The 19,976-nt window shown below is 35.5% G+C and overlaps 1 protein-coding gene across 3 annotated transcripts in view; it reads left to right on the top strand.

The window, feature by feature from the left end:
- Window positions 1–19,976, top strand: part of LOC115210952 — a 157,602-nt gene that overhangs the window by 110,738 nt on the left and 26,888 nt on the right. For all 3 annotated transcript variants that reach the window (XM_029779749.2, XM_036502202.1, XM_029779748.2), the window contains one exon: window positions 9,501–10,343. In XM_029779749.2, the coding sequence (XP_029635609.1) occupies window positions 9,501–10,343 (843 nt within the window). The remainder of the gene's footprint in view (window positions 1–9,500; window positions 10,344–19,976) is intronic.

Raw genomic sequence — 19,976 nt, 5'->3', positions numbered from 1 at the left:
GGCTCAATTCCTGGACTAGATAATGTATTGCTTCGTTGAGCAAGTCACTTGATTTCATATTGCTCCAGTTTGCTTAGCTAAAAATAAGTAGCAGTTTTGGTGCAGTTCTGTCTCCTTTTAACTATTATATCCTGGATGTTCTGTTGGCAAAGAAGTGGGAAAGCCAACAGGATGTCTATGTCTTCTCATGACTACATGGACACCTAAAACAGTCAGTGAAAATATATGGAACATAATATCAAGTCATACTCAGTTGTGAGTGATAGCTATACTATGTTATCATTGGGACCAGGGTTTATTTGTCAGGCAAGTTGATGTGATTAATAGAACATATGCTCTCAGTATATTCTGAAACTTAGCAGTGATTTAATTAACCTTCAAATGAAGGTCAAAAACAAGAAGTGAACTCGAAAGTCAAATATTAAACATTATATAATGTGGTTATCTTTTTACAGTTTTTACCTAACTGTAACAACAGTCTGTATTTAATTGTAGCTATAAATTTCTCCCTCAATGTTTCACCTTATTTTCCACACACCATAATGTTCAGGATTTGATTTATTTGATTTACTAAAAATAGCAACCAAATCTTCCTTAAAATCTCACTTTACTGTCTTAAAAACATTAGGAAACAGATAATGTAATCCTAATTCTAGAACACTTATCTTTGAATAAATGCTTGAACGGTCACAGATGGAACACTTTTCTTAAATAGGTTTTTTTTTTTAAAGTTTGACTTAATAGTAGATTATTAGAAATAGCAACCAAATCTCACTTAGATTATGCTCTGTTTTATGCAAGTGTACATGTGAGCCAGTGAAGCAGGCTTCAACATAACTTTTGTCACAGATTTTATTTGATCTTTTCCAACTTTCGGCAAACAATAAAAATGTGTGTTTTGTATGCTGTATTATTTTCATGGATTTTTATTAGATCCAAACAAGATATGTTTTAGCTTAGGATTTGGTGTGTGGCAGAAAGGTTTGTGTATCTCCCTTTATTTTGAGAGCTTTATTTCCATCAAAGTGGACTTTGTTTTTATTATTTTTTCCTGAATTTATTAAAATTGTACCAATCAACTACTAGGATCCTACTAATTGACTATTCCTTCTCCAAAATATCAAACCTATGCCTATATTATTCATTTGTATACATGTTAGGGGATTGGCAAAAATTTTAAAGCATTGGACAAAATGCCAAGTGGTATTTAGTAGTAATGTCTCTTTACATTCTGAGTTCAACTCCTACCAACGTCAACTTTGCTTTTCATCTTTTTTGGGTTGCTGAACCAGTTAAATGTTAGGATCAATGATATTGACTGACACCCTTCCTTCAAAATTGCTGTATGACATTCTGAGTCCAAATCTTTCCAGGATTAATTTTTTGTATTGACTTCTGTAATCAATATGATAAAATACCAAAGAAATCACGAGTCTGTATATTTGATTCTTCTCTAAATGTTTGGCCTTGTGTCTATGCACAAAATTATCATCAGTTGTTCATGTAACAAAATATTTCTGGGCTCAGACAGTGATGTTAATGTTTGGAGATGGTCACAATTGGAACATCTTTGATCATAGGTTTGATAAGTTGGGGCTAATGAATAGTGATTAGAACAACCTGCAGTTGAAAGAAAAAAAGGCCATGTGAAGCTCCACAGAGATTTGAACTCAGATTCCAGTTCTGTCTTTATTGTAATAGTTTTTAAAAGAAGTAGTACCTAAGAAAGATGAAAAGCAAAATTGAACTTGGTGGATATAAAGAGCCAGAAGAATGTTGTTCACCATTTTGTTCAATGTGTTACTGATTGTGTCTGCTTGCTTCATAATTTCTTTTATTTGCCACATTATAATAATAACCCTTTTTGCTATAAGCACGAGGCCTGAAATTGTTTTGGTGGGTGGGGGAAGTCAATCACATTAACCTCAGTTTGTAGCTGGCACTTATTTCATCGACCCTGAAAGGATGAAAGGCAAAGTCATCCGCTACGGAATTTGAGCTAAGAATGTAAAGATGGATGAAATGCTGTTAAGCATTTTGCCCAGCGGGCTAACGATTCTGCCAGTTCGCTGCCTAAATAATAATCCTTTCTACTAAAGGCACAAGGTCTGAAATTTCGAGGGAGGGGACTAGTCAATTACATTGACCCCAGAGTTTCACTGGTACTTAATTTATTCTCCCCGAAGGGTGAAAGGGAAAGTCAACCTCAGCAGAACTTGAACCCAGACTATAAAGATGGATGAAATGCTGCTAAGCATTTTGCCCAGTGTGCTAACGATTCTGCCAGCTCAATGCCTTAAAAAAGAAATGATAATAATTCTTTCTACCATAGGTGGAAGGCCTGAAATTATGGGTACTAGGGCTTATTGGTCACATTGACTTCAGTGATTGACTGGTATTTATCTTATTAACCTCGAACTCAGAACATAAAGCTGGAAGAAATTAGGCTTAGCATTTTGTCCAGCCTGTTAAAAATTCTGCCATCTTCCTACCTTTATAATAATAATAATCTTTTCTACTATTGGTGCAAGTCCTGAAATTTGTGGAGAGGGGCATAGTTGACTACCTCGGCCCCAGTACTAAACAGTTATTTTATCAATTCTGGAAGGATGACAGGCAAAATCCACCTCAGTGAAATTCGAACTCAGAATGTAAAACTAGAAGAAATGTCTTATAGTTAAAGATCCTGCCAACTTGCTGCAATGATATAACAACAATAGAGTGTAAAATAAAATAGATTGTAACTAATTATAGTTTGTAACAAGGACAAGGCTAGTCATTTTGAGGGAAGGTGGCAATTGATGATGTAATGATAACTAGTACTTATTTTGGTAAATTTTATCTACCCCGTGAAGAAAATGCAAGTTCGACCTTGCAGGATTTGAATTTGAAACATAGTAATGTAACTAAATACCGTATATCATTCATTACCTTTAAAAAGAAGGGCAACGACAATATTAATAATTTTAATGTCTTTAATTAATTAGCATTAAGATATCCAGTTTACAGCTGGAATTTAATAGTCCTTGTCTTTCTGTGATAAGGATCTTCGGTTATGCAGAGTGCGTAGGAAGTAAGGATAGCGGTGGTGGTGGTGGTAGTGAACCTGCCCTAATTACGTACCTTGATAAAGCTGATGACAATTACCTGTAATTCAAGAGGAAGTGGGGAAAGGTTAAGATTGATTGGAGGCAGTGAATGTATAGGTGAGTGATATGCATACACCACCACCACTCACGACCTCCGCCATGTCAATCCTATAAAAAATAATTATTCTCAATTCCTTAAGGATGACAAACTAAACAACAACAGTGCCAAATAAAATGCTTTGTGGTATTTTTTCCTCATGTGAAGTAAAAAAAAAAATAACAAAAAAAAGTCATGTGCTTGGTGTTTATTCCATCAACTATGCTTGTCTCCCTATAAATTTGTGGCTTGGGGTTCAGTCAGAAAAATCGATATATTGAGTAAGCATTGAGCTATTTTCAGATCTTGCCATAACATTCTCGTGCGCGAACACACACACACACTTGTTATAAATTTTGTTATACACCCTTTCACAGACTTATTATAAATTTTGTCTCACACACATCTTTACATATATATATTATAGCATTCTCTAAAATTGATACCAGATTAGCCTTCTTATATAACAATCATGGAAGATAGAGGGACAGAAATCTTGGTGTCTCATGTTGACGTCAGGGGGAAGCAACACCGTGTAATGCGCATGTGTATGTATGTGTGTGTGTGTGTTTATATATATGTATGTATGTATGTATATGTGTGTGTGTCGGACAATTATCTGATTGGTTCACTGTGTGGTCAGTCACCGGTTCGTGCAGTTGTTCTGTTTAGACGTAGGGTGCGGAGGAATCCGGAACCGAAGTCTTTTGATTCCTCCTACGTAAGAAATACTATCAGCTAATCTACTGTAATTTATTCTTCAACCTATATGCTTACATGTATACGTAATATATTGTAATCAGTTAGTGTAGTTTATTCATTCTACGCCTTTTCTCTATTGTTGCTCGAGTTCCTGTTGGTAATGTTGACTAATACATCAGTGATAAACAATACTTGGCGCGCACTTGCTACTCTTTCTCCTTTTTACATTAGTGTTTGTCTATACGCACACTCACTATTTACATTCTACAGATACATGTACATACAGTTATACACACATCTGTGGAGTAAAGCTATATACGATGTTGAAATACTGTTAACCAAGTTAATCTTCCCGATTTCGCTACAGTTGGCGAGTACATAAATGTGAAGGAGGTGAAATAAGGATTGAAAGCGAAAAAAAAAAGCCCTGATATTTAAAAAAATAAAAAAAAGAAACAAATAAAAAGGACGGCAACTTTGGCAAGATTCCATCCGCCCACCCGATGGAGATTTAAAAAATCAACACCAATATAACAACTAAAAGAGTAGGAACCAGGAGTACACTCTAAAAATAAGTAGTTTGTTTATGGTTTTATTACTACCATTGATGATGATTATTTGACTGAACTAATAGGTCATTAGATCGAAATTTGTTTGTAGACAGGATTACACACAAATTTGCTGTGGGACTTGTTGACTGCTTTGATTTATTTATTTGTGAATGTGTTTGTTTTAATTCTTTGGGTTATTGTTATTCTTTGGTTTTTGGTCGTAAAAGATGCTCGTAATTCTTTGTATCAACGGACATAGGAAATGAAATGTTTAAGATCTCACCAAAGTGAGACGGACCTTTACTGTGATCAGAACACCTTAAAGGTGCTGCTACTGCACCATATTGGCAGGACTGCACTGTTGTTTTATTCCTTGCAAGAGGCACTCTCCATTAGCTGTAGACTCTTACACTGTCATAGCCTCCACCGCGGCCACCCGGGTAAGTGAAGTACAAATACAATATATACAAATAAATAGATATGTAGTTTGTGTATATACGATTCTATGTATATTTTTGTATGTATATATTAATGTGTATGTTTGTATAAATAGATGTATATATATGTGTGTGTGGGTATGTAATAAACTGGTAGCGAAGAGAAAGTTCTCACGAACTTTTTCACGCTCGACACAAAAACAAACTTGACTATCGTGTTTTCCGTGTTCTCATCACATGTTGCTCTGCGGTTAATAATTGTTTGGCACATGTTTGCTCTAAATTAGTCACGAATGTCATATCTGTGCTCTATTATTTATGTAACCATCGGTCTATGTAATTTAAAGGGGAAAATCATTTTGCATTAAAGGGAATGTTTTCACAAGACCCATGCTCACTCCTCAAGGCCAGCAATTTTTGAAGGAAGTGGTTAGTCGATGCCATCGACTGGTATTCTATTTTATCAACCCCAGAAGGATGAAAGGCAGAATTAAGCTCGGCAAGATTTAGCCCCTATTTTCGGTAGAATGTTTACTCTGTTGAATGAACTGTATATAATTGCAATCCGTCGGCTTTCTTTTTATAAGTGTGTGAGGGTATACTAACACGTGTGTGTTTGTATGTAATCCTAATGAGTACCAATCCACCTGTTTAAGTGTAGTTTATTAGGTCGACATTCAACGTAGGTCACACGAGATAACAGCGACCGTGTATATTCAAACACTTGTGTGATTTGATTGTCTTCTGTTACCATCTTCATTGGTATTCCTTCCTGTTCCCCCCTCTCCCTATCTGTACACAATCAACACCACTACTGTAAAATATTTTCTTGCTGCAATGACAAATGTGGGATCGCCATCTTCTTGACTCACTGGCTACATACATAGATTACTCTCACATACTTGTATATATATATATATATATATATTAACATATACAAACACATTACTCATATATACATACTCGCTACTTACACATTACTAATATCCATATACATTACACACACTTGCACGTGTGTGCATGTGTATACGGGATGATGAAGATGGAGAATATATGGATGTTGGTTTAGTAGCAATGCAAGGCAGCCATTGACTACTACTCCATCAAGCTGGGCTTTATGGATATATTATCTGCAGTCATTGCAGCTTTTAGTGCAGTAGGCGTTGGCAGCAATGCTTTACATCATGTCTGAGGTGAGAAGATGCATGTCAACTTTCCATTCCTGTGTGGCCACCTCTCATCGTCGTTCCTGTTGTTATCTTTATGGTGGCGGTAGTGGTGGTTGTTTTGTGTGGCTGTTTTCTTGTCTTTACCTCAGTATACCAACACAAAAGACTATCTTGCTACCCTGGAACACTGGCACATTAAAAATCCTCATATCATTCAGCTGTCACTCTCTATTCAGCATGTGTGTATATAAGCTCACATAAGCGGACATGTACATACATACATTCATGTATACATACACACATATACACGCAATAAATCGAGCAGTGGGTCTTGTGCTTTATTTTCTACCTCTGCAGACTTCCTCACGTGGCGCCAGCAGTTGTTGCTGCCAGTAGTAGTTGTAGTAGTAGTAGCAGCAGCAGGTTTTAGTAGTATTACTAGCAAGTTATGGTGGTGGTGGTACTAGTAGTAATAATTTAGCAGGTGGTGGTGATGGTAGCGGTGCTATCACTGGCAGTAGCAGCAGTTGGCTATGATGTGGTTATGTTCGTAGTAGTGGTAGTGTTATCAATAGTGATAGTAGTGGTAGTAGTAGGGCTTCGTTCTGCTGTGGTGATAGTATATAAGTCTGTAGTGTATCCGTCGACGTCGTAGTAGTAATTGTTTTAACGGTATCTGGTATCAGTCTAACTGTAGTAAAAAGAAAAAAAAAATTCTGCGCACATGACCAATTTTGGTGGAGGAAGGGAGATGCCTGTATAACAAATCGAACCATACTCAATATATTACTGTTATTTGTGATAGTACGCTGTTTAGTGGTGTCATACAGTTACCTTCCGCTGTTGAAGTCATCACATATTCGCCATTATTACGACGGTTGTAGCAACAGTAGTAGTAATAGTATAGTAGTACTACTATTAGTACTGTTGCTATCACTAATAGTATAGTTATTGTGGCCTTTGTTGGCTTGTGTGTGTGTGTTTTATTATTCTCATTGTATCTTGTCATTTCTTTCTGTTATAGTGAGAGAGGGAGTACAGTGGTTTCTATGACGACTTAGGATATTCTCCGTTAACAAGTGCTCTCGCTTCCTTTTACATCTCTCCCTGTGTCTTCTTTCTCCTTGTACACTCCCTCAGGTACTCCTGTCTATTTATAAAATAGGAAACTAATAAACTCTGAGCAGCGGCAGAAGAAAGTACCAGCTGTGTGCAATAATTCTATCTTGCAATGTGTCGAGTACATCTTTTCTTCATGTGAAGCAGTAATAAAAAAAAAAAAAACAACAGAAAATGTGTTGTGTGTATGAGTGGGAACAATGTCCGATAGTCAATCTGACTTTTAAGAAGTGTCTAAATTTGGCACTAATATATTTCTACCGCCTCTCATCTTTACCTCCTTCGCCTTCTCTTGCTCTTCCTCCTACTTCGGTTTGTTTTCTCTCGCCTATCTGTAAATTTGTTACTCCTCTTTTTTCCCCTCTTAAGTGTATATATTTACTCAAACCCTTTCTATCCAAACCTTCCTATGTGTGTGTGAGTATCTATCTAGCTACACATACATACAGCTTTGTATGTCTTCCCGTCAACTGTCGTCATCAGTTTTGGATCAACATGACTCTTACTTCCAGCTCTACCCAGTGACTGATGGCTTCTTTAGTGGTGGCGGTGGTGGTTTGGAATGGTTTAGATAGTATATGGCGGTAGTGGTGGTATAGATAGTAAATGGTAGGGCAGTGTTAGAGGTGAGTGGTGACGACTGCGTACATACAGTGAGAGGAGGTGGACTACAAACTCCAACCCACTCTCTCACACGATCAGTGTGTTTCTGCGTGGGTATGGGGCCGAGGAGGAAAGAGAGAGAGAGGCAGGCAGGGTGAGAGAAAGAGCAAGTGCGTGATAGCAGTATTTTAAAGAACTAATCTGATGTTGTCTGGTCGACAATTTTGATGTCTCCACGTATTCCGAGCTCACTGTCTTATTGTAAGTGTCAGTTTGTCTACCTATTGATGATGATGATGTGATTTATCTTAGTTTGACGTAGCTTAGTCTTTATCAACCACCACCTTCACCACCCTCTCTTAATACCTTATTTATCCTTGTGTGTGTGTGTGTGTGTTGCTACGGTCGATTAATTGACGTCACGTCTTTAATTGTTCGTCACTACTTCGTTTTGTCATTTGTTTTTGCGACAGGTCGTCTGTTATGATTTTTATTAGTCTTCTTTACTCCCCTCCTTCCTCTGGACTATCTTATTACTCTTACCATTTTCCTTCCTACTCGGTCTTATTGTCTTATGTCACTTTACTCACCACCCTTCTACCTTCTCCACTTCTTCCCTATATTTCTTGTTTTTATTGTAAGTTTTAGTGGGAAACTTTTCTCAAACTTTCTTCCCTCTCTTTCACTATTACAGAAGAGCACACACACGCATACACACATATATATGTATATATATTATAGTTCTGCGAATTTTGTGAGATCCTTTGTTGTAAAATCAGCTTTATTACTCTTAGACACGTGTTCTTGTTCTCCCTCTTCCCCATATTTTGGTATAGGATTTTTAAAAAAACATTGTACGTCTGCTATCATGTAGATCAAAAGTTCGAATCTCAAGTTGGTCAGCTGCTCAGGCAACGGTTATTTCGTTTTTTTGCTCTCTTTCACTTTTATTGAAAGGAATTAGTGAACATTCTAGAAATTCCTCCCGTATTCAAGGAATTTCATGTCAGCCCAAACTCATGTTTTTAGGTGTTTTTTTTTCACTGAGGAAAGGGTTTATTTCAAAGACTAAGTTTATTTTAATTTATTCTTTTCTGCCTGTCGTCTGTGTATGTACACCCCCCACATACACACACATACTACAGCAGGATCTTAAATTGTCGCACAAAATGCTTTGCGATGTTTTTCCGGTTGTTTTGAGTTCAAATCCCTCCAAGGTCAACTTTGAGTTTCAGTCTTCCGGAATCAATTTAATCAGTTAACCAACCCTTCCCTCAAAATTCATAGCCATGTTGGCAGCGCTATGTTTTGGTATGATTAACTGAAGATGTGGGGGAAGGATGTTGGACTCTTGGTGTTCGCGGTCGTTTTAAAGAATTATTACGGTTTAAGTGTTCTAACCCATTATGAGCTGGTTAAAATAATTCACTGTAAATAAAAAGAAAATGGTAATCCTTCTGTACTAGTAAACAACTTTATTCACCCACACAGGGTTCCTCATGGTATATAGATAAAAAGGCTAGGCTGAGAAAAGGGTGAATGACGTCGTCGTCTTCTACCGAAGGATTGCCAAACAAATAAAGCACTTTAATCCATTCGTTTAATTTATCCTGTTTATAAACTATGTATTCTCTCCGGCATAATTCTAATCTTGCAGTGGCTGTTGTATTCACCATCTTCTGTGACATCTATTGTTGTTGCTTGAATTACAGTAATTTTTTCTTTATTTCTAGGTGATGCGTCAAGTCAGCATTGTGACTGTGATAACCTCTCGACACCATCTTCATCGCCATCCTCGGCAGTGCATCATCAGAACTCAAAAGACCCTACACATTGTCTTGCCAAAAAACGAAGAACTCGCCTAAAGCCAAATAGAAACATAGTAATAAGTTATTCTTCGAAACGGAAAAAAACTAAATTTCAAAACCTACGGACACCTCCGAAAAGGACGATGAGGACTACGATGAATTCGTTGCCTCCTGAAAAGACTAGTTGCAATATATTTGCAGTGGGAGAAAGCAGTGTTGATAGTGGAGTGTCTAGCTTAAGAAACGAAACCGAAACTGAAATGGACAGTAATTCTCCAGGGCTGGAGTCCGTGGCATCGACAGTGTCAATATCACGATCAATGACCCCACAAGACACTGGAAGTGTGAGTTTACTAGAAGAGGATAATGTTATATCAGAACCCTGTTTGTTTGTTTCTGATTTGCTCACTCCTATGTGTAGTAGTAGCAATAACAGTAATAGTAATAGTCAGTTATTATTGCCATGTGATGAGCTCAACACAGATTCCAAACTGTCATCAACAGAAGACAAATATGGAAGCATTAACAACCGTTACTCTTCTAAGATCAAAGCATGCCGATCAACGACGGACGTGTGTCCTGAAGGAAATTCTGTATCAAAACAGTCACTTGCGTCTTCAAATGCAAGTGGATATTCTTTGACTGACCAGACTTATGGAATGTATAATAATTCTAAAAGCTCTCTCGGAACTTCTAACCGATGGGAAATGAGTGCTCTTTTAAAGCTTCAGAACCCTTTAATATCCATAAGGAACAAAATTGTCCGAAGTAAGTATACATTGTTGAAGTTTGTAGCATTTTGTACTTTGAGATGAAATAATTTTGCTGTGATCCACCATTACTTTTCACAGCCAGTGGTGTTTAGAAATCATACAGAGTTAAAAAGAGGATATACATGTGTTTGTGTATGTATACATATACATATATGTTAAATTTAAGAGAGGGCGTCTTCACAAATGCAAAATATATGCACATTCCTAATAATAACCAGCCTGTAGGTTATAATGAAGATTGCTTTATAACCAAATAGTTTTCAATTCCATACCAAAGGGTAGTACATTAGGCACGTGTCTTATCTGGCCTTGGACTGGCTGATGCATTGTGGGTGAAATATGAGAATGTGTTCTTACATATGTGTATCTAAGGCTTCCAAGTGAAACTCTGCAAGGAGGGTCAAAACTGATTTTGAGACCTGTTGGTGGAGTTTTGGCTTTAAATTTTAACAGGCTGTAAGTCTTTTTTTGTTTTTAACAGTAGGGTGGAGTTGGTATCAGATATTTACAGGACACCTCTTTGGCTCTCTCAGCCTTGCACTGATGTTGTAGCTGTCTCTTATAGATCATATGAACAATGTGTGTATGCATATATATATATATGTATGTATATATCTCATTCTTTTAACATTGTCTTTTGTATGCTTGCATGGAGTGAGGCAGATTTATTATAGGTTGACACCCTTCAGTTGCTAACCTCACCTGTTTCCAAACACAGTTACATTTCCTTGGACACAAGCATGTATTTGCACAATATTGTAAATGAATGGCACTGCTTGGATGACACTGACATTCATTTGTAACTTTCATACAAAGTCAAAACAAGGAGATAAAAATATACTCTTTCTCTCTCACACACACTCATGCACATACAATATATATATATATATATATATATATATATATATTTGTGTAGATATGCATTTATACGTAGTATGTGTGTGTGTATTAATATTTATATGCAATTGGTGTAGGCATAGCTCTGTAAAGAGATGTTTCCTAACCACTTGGTCTCTTCAGTTCCACTGCACAGCACATTGGGGAGGTGTGTTCAAGTACAGTTCTAGGTTGACTAACCCCTTATAATTGAACTTCGTAGATGGATACTGAAGGCAGTTCATCATGTATATGTATATATGTGTGTGTGTGTGTATGTATTGATATATTTATGTGCCTGTATGTTTGTTTACACTTTTCTGTGGGTGATGTTCTTGTCGTTTTTATCAACAAATTGTCTGCTTGCTTCCTATATTTGAAAACGTGAAATGACATCCCTTACTTGAGAAACGGGTAAGGGTTAGCAACAGGTGGGGTATCCAGCTGTCAAACAGTGCCTCAGTAATTAATTTGTCTTAACATCCTTCCATGAAAAAAATTGTATGTAAAAATGAAGCGTATGTGTATATGTATGTACACATGTGTATATATTTATGTGTGCATGTATATATATGTACATATTTGTGCATTTGTATGTGAATATATACATGTATATGTATGTATGTGTACATATGTTATGTATATGTATGTATGTGTACATATGTATGTATATATATGCTTTGTGTGTATATATATGTGTGTGTGTGTGTATATATATATATATATATATATATATATATATACACACACACACATACATGTTTGCATGGGTCATATGGAGTTTCTTGAAGTAGACTTTTCTGTGACCAGATGCCCTTTATGTAGCCAACCATCGCTTGTTTCCAAGTAAAGTAACTTTTTCTCAGATCCAAACAGTTTTTCATGGAAGACTGGAAATGAACAACCTCATTCGTATTCCAATTTATGCTCATTTGCAGACATTGTGTAATGTCTAGACAAACGTACACACACACACATATATAATTGATATAAAAGGTGGTGAGGACTTACCAAATCAAGTTATATTAAATCTTAGTACATCGTCAATTATGTTTTCTGTTCTCCAATAACTGTCTTACTCATTATTCTAATCCTAACAAAATCGTTTTTGAAAATCTGTTTAAAATTTAAGTGGTGTGCCTGGTTTAAATATATTTCAAAACAAAAATCATGACCCTGTCAAACATCTAGTGCTCCCTTGACTTTAGCCACCGAAGGGGATTAAAACTACCAACTTCAGAAGTTCCCTTCCTTAGTTTTTATTGAATCGGTTCTTCCATCTGGCTGCTTACCCAGTGTTCTTGTTAAGAGTTCTGATGTCTCTTTGCTTCGGACCACACAATACTTTACCTTTAGTATTGTTGTTTGGTAGTAGTGAGGTTGAACTTCTGATCATGATAGTCACTTTCACTCTGGCAATTGTTATGCTTCTAACAACACTTAATTAGATAATTAGACAGTTCCTGTTGAATTAGAATTTACTTAACATTTCCTTATTTTCTCCTTTTGGCCCTGATTGAAGTAAGAAAGCTAATAGGACACACTGGTTGTGACACTAAAATGCTAGACTAATCTACCCGACAAGCTTGTGCATTTCAACTCTGTACCCTGTTTGTAGTCTGTAAGTTATTCAAGAATTACCATCAGAATTAAAAACATTAAATCCTGTACTAATCATGTGCTTTAACTTAGTGACTCTATTGTCACTACACCAATAAGCACAGGGAAGTCCATGTTTCGCTGACGAAATCATTATAAACAAAAGCATATTCTGAGTTTATTCTGTTGAAATGCTGTTGACATTTTTAATTCTGTATATCAGTTTATGATGTTAATTATGGTTATCTCTTAGCACTTTTGTTTAATTGTCTGTGTGTAAGAGAGATTTGTTAATATTCTTGTTCATATACCTGTACTTCATGTGAATGTAAGCTATGTCAATGTTTCTCAATAAACTGTATTAAATGGTATTTCTCTTAGCTGTGTTGGTACTCTTTACCTTATCTGCTTGCATTGGTTTATTGTTTAGTCCCTGAGATAAATGGTCAAAGGCATTCCAGCCATAATTATCCAACTTTTTACTCTTATGGCAGTATGGTCTGGCATGAAGGAAATTTAACTGCTATTTCATGCAGCTCGAGCAACCACATAGATGCTCTTAAATTCTTCAAGATTTGTAAAGAATCTTAAGTTCTTTGTGTGCACATCACTGCTTAATGTAAATTTTAACTGTATCAGCCTGTTTTGTTAGCTTTGATCAAAGTTATGGCAACTCTTTTGTGGTTTGAATCATTAGATTATCTTGTACTGCCACACACATGTACATTTAGTATGTCGACAAACCTCTTTTGGGCTCAAATGTTGAAGAGAGCAAGATCTAAAACTTCAATTTCTATTAGTGTACTTTTTGTTCTTCCTCCCTCCCTCTCTCTTTCACACACACACACACACACACACATTATATATATATATATATATATATATATATATATATATATATATGTGTGTGTGTTAGGAAGGTAGAAACTGCCAGATCAGATTGGAGCCTGGTGCAGCCATCTGGCTCACCAGTCCCCAGTCAAACTGTCCAACCCATGCCAGCATAGAAAGCGGACGTTAGACGATGATGATATATATATATATATATATATATAATATAATGTGCTCTTGTTTCTAATAAGAATTCATTGATAATGTAGACAAAAAGCTGTAAATTCTAGTCTTCAACAAGATTTGAATTCTAATGCAGAGGGACATAATACGGCCTAATAATTTATCTAATAACTTTTCTGATTCTGCAAATTCTCCACCATCTTAGTAATAGTGTCAGTGGTACTTATAAAAATTTCTAATTTAGGCACAATACCAACAATTTTAAAGTCTAGGGTTAGGGACAAAAGGCAAACTTGACTTAAGTAGGATTTTCTAATGCTCTAATGATTCTGCTAATCCACTTCAGTAATAATAATTCTAATAATTATAATGATGATGATGATAATAAACCATAATAATAAGTTTTTTCTGTTCCAAGTTTAAATCTTGTTAGCATGAACTTTACCTTTCATTCTTCTGGACATCAGTAAAATGAGTAGCAATAATTTAATAGCATCAATTCTGTCAATTGTCCTTTTTTTTTTTGTGAATAACCTACAAGGTTGTGGCAATTCTATTTTAGCTGTTTTAAATGAAGCAAATATTAATTAATGTATAGTTTTTTGTTTTGTTTTGTGGCAGGCTGACAGAATTATTAATATACCAGACAAAATGCTTAGTGGTTTTTCTTCTAGCTTTATGTTGTGTTCAAATTCCATGGGGTCAATTTGCCTTTCATTCTTTCAGGGTCAATAAAATAAAGTACTACCAGTCGAGCACTTGAGTCCCGCCAAATTTCAGACCTTGTGCCTCTAGTAGAAAGGATTACTCTAATTACTAAGTATGATAGGGGAAGGGGACTGCACATCTTACTTAGTCATAACTGTTAGTTCTCTAAGTTTAAACCCCTTTGTAGTAACTTTGCCTCTCATTCTCTGTGGGGTTGATAAGGTACCACTAATAAACCAGTGTTCATACATCTTCACCACTATTTCTACCTTTGTTAGAAATCATTATTTACTTTAAAGTCTCTTTATATTCTCTGTTCAAATCACACCATGGTTAACTTGACCTGCCATCTTACCCAGATCTATAAACTAGCAGTTGTAGTTATTTCAGTTTAACTGTCATCCTTCTAGAATCAATAAAATAAGCAAACAGTCATCATTCTAGTTTATCTATTGTTCTTCCAGGATCATTAAACTAGCAGTTGTAGTTATTCCAGTTCATCTGTCATCCTTCTGGGATCAGTAAAATAAACTAGCTGTTGTAGTTATTCTAGTTTGGCTTTCAGATTTGAAACCTATAACCAACAACACTATTAATCACTAAGATATATTTAAAACAAATAAATCTGGCCATCTCATGAAATTTCTGCTCTTGTGCTATGCTAGTTAATTTTGTTGTCTTAAGTATATCACAGTATTTTGGAACACATAAAAGCTATGATGTGGGCTTTCCTCGAACAACTGAATAAGGAAGAGAAAAACACCCTCACCTATTTCACAAAGAACTATTTCTGTCAATGCAGCAATGCCACTAATTAACTCTTTTTTTATACTAAACCTGCCTAAGTCTACCCTCAACTTGATGTTACAAAAATTATTGATACTTAAATTAAAACCTTCAGTCATTATTTAGTATATGAGTTTTTTAATTTGTAGTTCAAATACTGGCTTAATATACAAAATAATGAAAAAGTTAGGTATTTTACTTATCCTATACAAATTCTTGATTATTTCAAGATAAAACTTAGAGCTATATTTCTTTAGGTGTAAAGTCATGAAAGGGTGGTGATGAGGGTGGGGGCTAAGTATGATATTCACTTTTTTTTTTGTTTTGTTTTTGCAAGAGTATTAGTGTCATATGTATGAAAGGAACTTGCATCAAATGCAAATTGCAAATATAATAATGATAATTGGTGTTGTTATGGCATTATGGCGACTGATAACTTAATGTCATTCACATCATGGTGATGTTAATACTGGTAGTCGGAGGGCATAAATGCAGTGCCTTATCTTGTTTGAATTTAAACCAAAAGTGAGACACCTAACTTCGTCTACCATTTTTCTACAAATGGTGTCACTAATGGTGCTTTACATCAGTAAAATGTTCGAAAATTGTATGTGGAGTTGAAACAATGTCCAGTTTATTACTGGGACATAACCAACCTCAGAAGAATTGAAAGAAAAGTTGACTCCCAATCAGATAACTAAAGATTATAAAACACATATCCTGCCAATGCAATGCTGCTGTCTTGAAAATATTGGCACGGTGTCATTGGTTTCATGGAGAGATGTGGAGCTGATTAATTTGACCTCGGTATATTACTAGTACCTTGCAACAGTGTAAGATAAAATCTACTGAGGAAAATCACCAAATGTTTCTAACAGTGTATCACATTTACCTGAATATTAATGATGATGATGATAAATACTATAAGATATTGATCAACACTACATCACCTCTGCTTTCTACTTAACCCTTTAGCATTCAAATCACTCTGTCAAATGTGATGCTAATTTATTTGCATTATCTCATAGCTTTAAGATTTCAATGATGTGATTGTTTATTTATACAAAGACATTGTAGGTTAGGTGTGAGAGGTTGGATCTGGTTGGTTTGAACATACAATAGATAGAATATTTGGGCTTGATATGGTCAGATTATAAATACTAAAAGGTTGATATTAGCATGATTGAATCTACTCCAGTAATTAGTTGATACTTTATCGACCTATGTCAACTTAGAGGAACTTCAACATTGAAAGACCTTTTGTTTGCTCTTCTATCAATTCTCCCAGCTACTGCCACTTACCACAGTTTCTAACATAGACACTAAACATAAAATTTGGAGAGGGGTATAGTAGATTCAGTTGACCCTAGTACTTCAATAATGCTTTATTTTATTGGCCCTATGAGGATGAAAGGCAAAAATGATCCTGGCTGGATTCATACCCAGAATATTAAGAAGGCCAAATAAACAGTGTATTTTGTCCATTTCGCCTGATTGTACAACAGATGATAAATATTTGTTAACAGTCACAAGACCAAGCTGTGATCTGTAGGACAGGATTTAGTTTAATGTCTCTGGTTGAGAAGAGAGGGAGACAGTAAAAATTGTTGTAGTCAAAAACCATTATCAATGGAACAATTATTCCAGCAACTGACTTTGAAACAAATTTGAAACCTTACATACATTTTATTCAAGTTCTAATGTTCAAAATTGTTTTCTACTTCCTGAAAATATAAGTACATTCTATTTATCATTGAAACATATTTGTATTTGTATGTACTACTATACCTAGATAATGTAACATCACATACACTCTCACCATGAATATAAGTAAACCAGGAAGTTCAGTATTCTTAGAAAAGCAATGTTTTTTTTTTATATTTTTATTTTTTTCATGATGAAATATCCTTTTCAATGGATGTATAATAAATCAACTTTTTTATTTTATCTAAAGCCACTCTATCTTGCTGGACAGGGTTTATTGTTTTCTGAGAATTTGCTAGTCATCCTGAATAAATTGAATTTTGTTATTTTACATGTGTATATATATATATATATATATATATATATATGCAGCTAGATAGCATGGGAATAGGAGTGTATGGTGCATATAGGTGTATGTATATATATATATATATATATATTTACTGATATTAGATTTGAAGATAAGGACTTGACTACTTATGTATAGATAAAGGGTAACTGATATGTGTGTATATTATTATCATCATCACCATCGTTTAACAACCAGTTACCATGCTGACATGGGTTGAATGATTTGACTGTGGCTGCACCAGGCTCCAATCTGATCTGGCAAGGTTTTTACAGCTGGATGCTCTTCCTAATGCCAACCACTCTGAAGCATAGTGGGTGCTTTTTACATGCCACTGGCACGGGGAACAGTGAGGTGGCACTGGCATCAACCATGCTCGGATGGTGCTTTTTACATGTCACCGGCATGGGAGCCAGTGAGGTGGCACTGGCTCATATATATATATATAATATACGTGTGTTTGTGTGTATTTTTAAAAGTAAAACTGAATCCAAGCATTCAGCATAGTAGTGATAGTCTATATTAACAAAGATATTTATTGCGAAACTTTCTGTTGGTTTCTTAAGTTTGTTGTATGTCAGTGAAAGTGGTGCTTGTAATGTTTTTAGCAAAAATCTTTGAGTGAGTGAGAATAATGTTTGCTTATCATTAATCCATGAGCCTATGCACACGGTGGAGAATGACAGGAAAAGTCAGGGACTTAATCGTTGCATATATGTGATACCCCATAACCATTCTTATCTTTCCTGCACCTCTTCACTCTTTCTTTGGCCACCTTCCCATTGAAACACTCTTCTCTGCAATTTCCAGTTTCTTTTCTCTGAGCCCTTAGTAGCTCTAAACTTGCCTGCACCACATGCCCTTCAAAAGAGAAGGAAAGTTTTTCATCTTCTACAGCACATTCAACAAAGCAGTATTTTCACTTCTGCTTGCCACATATGCTACAGCAATCACTGATCCCAAATTCCAGTAATAAATCACCCAAAACATCAATTTGTCCTACACTGCATCATATGCAGACATTGCGGTACTTGTTTCATCAGTGAAACTGAGTGTTGTGTGTATGGTTGCTTCTCTGAACATGTCTATCACATCCTCCAGTGCTCTTTAGCCCTACCCACAATCTACAATTTCAAAACACTGACCTCCTGTGTTTTATTAATCTCGCCTTATCTTGAGCTACTATATAAAACATACAAGGCTATTGGCATAATTTTTCTCAACAGCCACACTTGGTTTAAAACAGAAATGTCCTTAGTTCAATTCTGCAATACATTCAGTGCATGTATCCTATTCTTCTTTTCTTAATTTGTTTTTATTAGTTTCATTCATTGGACTGTGACAGTGCTGGGGCGGCACCTTCAAACATTTTAATTGATTATGTTGACTTTGTTGCTTATTTTATTGATCTTACAAGATATGAAAATACAATGTGGGTGTTGTAAGGAGAGATAATGCAGTCTGACATAAATGATGCAGCATGTGTGTATGTATGTAAATATATAAAAATATATATGTCTGTGTGTGTGTGTATGTTTGAATATAATTGTTCTCACTCTGGCTTGCCATACTTGCTTCTTTGTTTATTTTACAACCATTTTTCCATGCCAGTATGGGTTAGGTGATTGCTTATTATTCAACATTGTTTTACAATATGTATGCACAAACATCATCATTTTTGAACATACATATGTATAGTATATAAGTGGTAGAATTAAAATTTTACTTTTTATGCTTACATTGCAAGAGTTGTATACTTTAGTGGTGAAGGTTTGGGCAATAGCAGAAGTAGTAACAGAACAGCGAAATATTGGAGAGTGTGAGTGGAATTTGGTTGACACAAACTATGTGGAAGTCTGTTATGTGTATCTGTTTATAGATATGTATATGTGTGCATATTCATATGTATATGTGTGTGCATATGCATGTGTATATATATATATGTGAGAAAGAGTATATAGGTGCACACATGCCTATGTAGTTAAGAAGTTCGTTTTACACCTACATTGTTTTGGGTTCAATTTCACTGCTATAATCTAGAGCCATAGACCAACCTGAGTTTTGTTTATGGATTTGGTAGATAGGAACTAAAAGAAACCTATTGTGCATTTGGATCTCTTTGTCTTGACGCCCCATGCTAATTATAAACAGACATCATCATATCAGCAATGTCATTTTGTTTTCATTCTTCTCTGAAAATATGTCCGGCCATTATGCTGTTTGGGTTTAAAAGACCAGAGTAAATGTTGGCTTACTTTGAAACAGGTGGGAGTTGGTGACAACAAAAGCATCAAATCTTAGGAAAATGTGCCTCAGTAAATTTTCTGACTCATGCAGGCGTGGTTAAATGCATGTTAGAACAGTGATGAAAATGTATGAGTGCACATACATAGATACACAGATATATATCTTTCAGTCATTGAACTGTGGCCATGCTGGGACACCACCTTGAAAGATTTTAGTCAAATGATTTGGCTCCTGTATTAATTTTGTAAAGCCTGGTACTTATTCTATTAGTCTCTATTTTGCTGAACCACCAAGTTATGGGGATGTAAACAAACCAACACCAATTATCATGGTGGTAGTGGTGAG

This window comes from Octopus sinensis, linkage group LG4 (assembly GCF_006345805.1).
Source record: "Octopus sinensis linkage group LG4, ASM634580v1, whole genome shotgun sequence".
In the NCBI taxonomy this organism is placed as follows: domain Eukaryota; kingdom Metazoa; phylum Mollusca; class Cephalopoda; order Octopoda; family Octopodidae; genus Octopus; species Octopus sinensis.
This window is presented reverse-complemented; position numbering and strand designations above follow the sequence as displayed.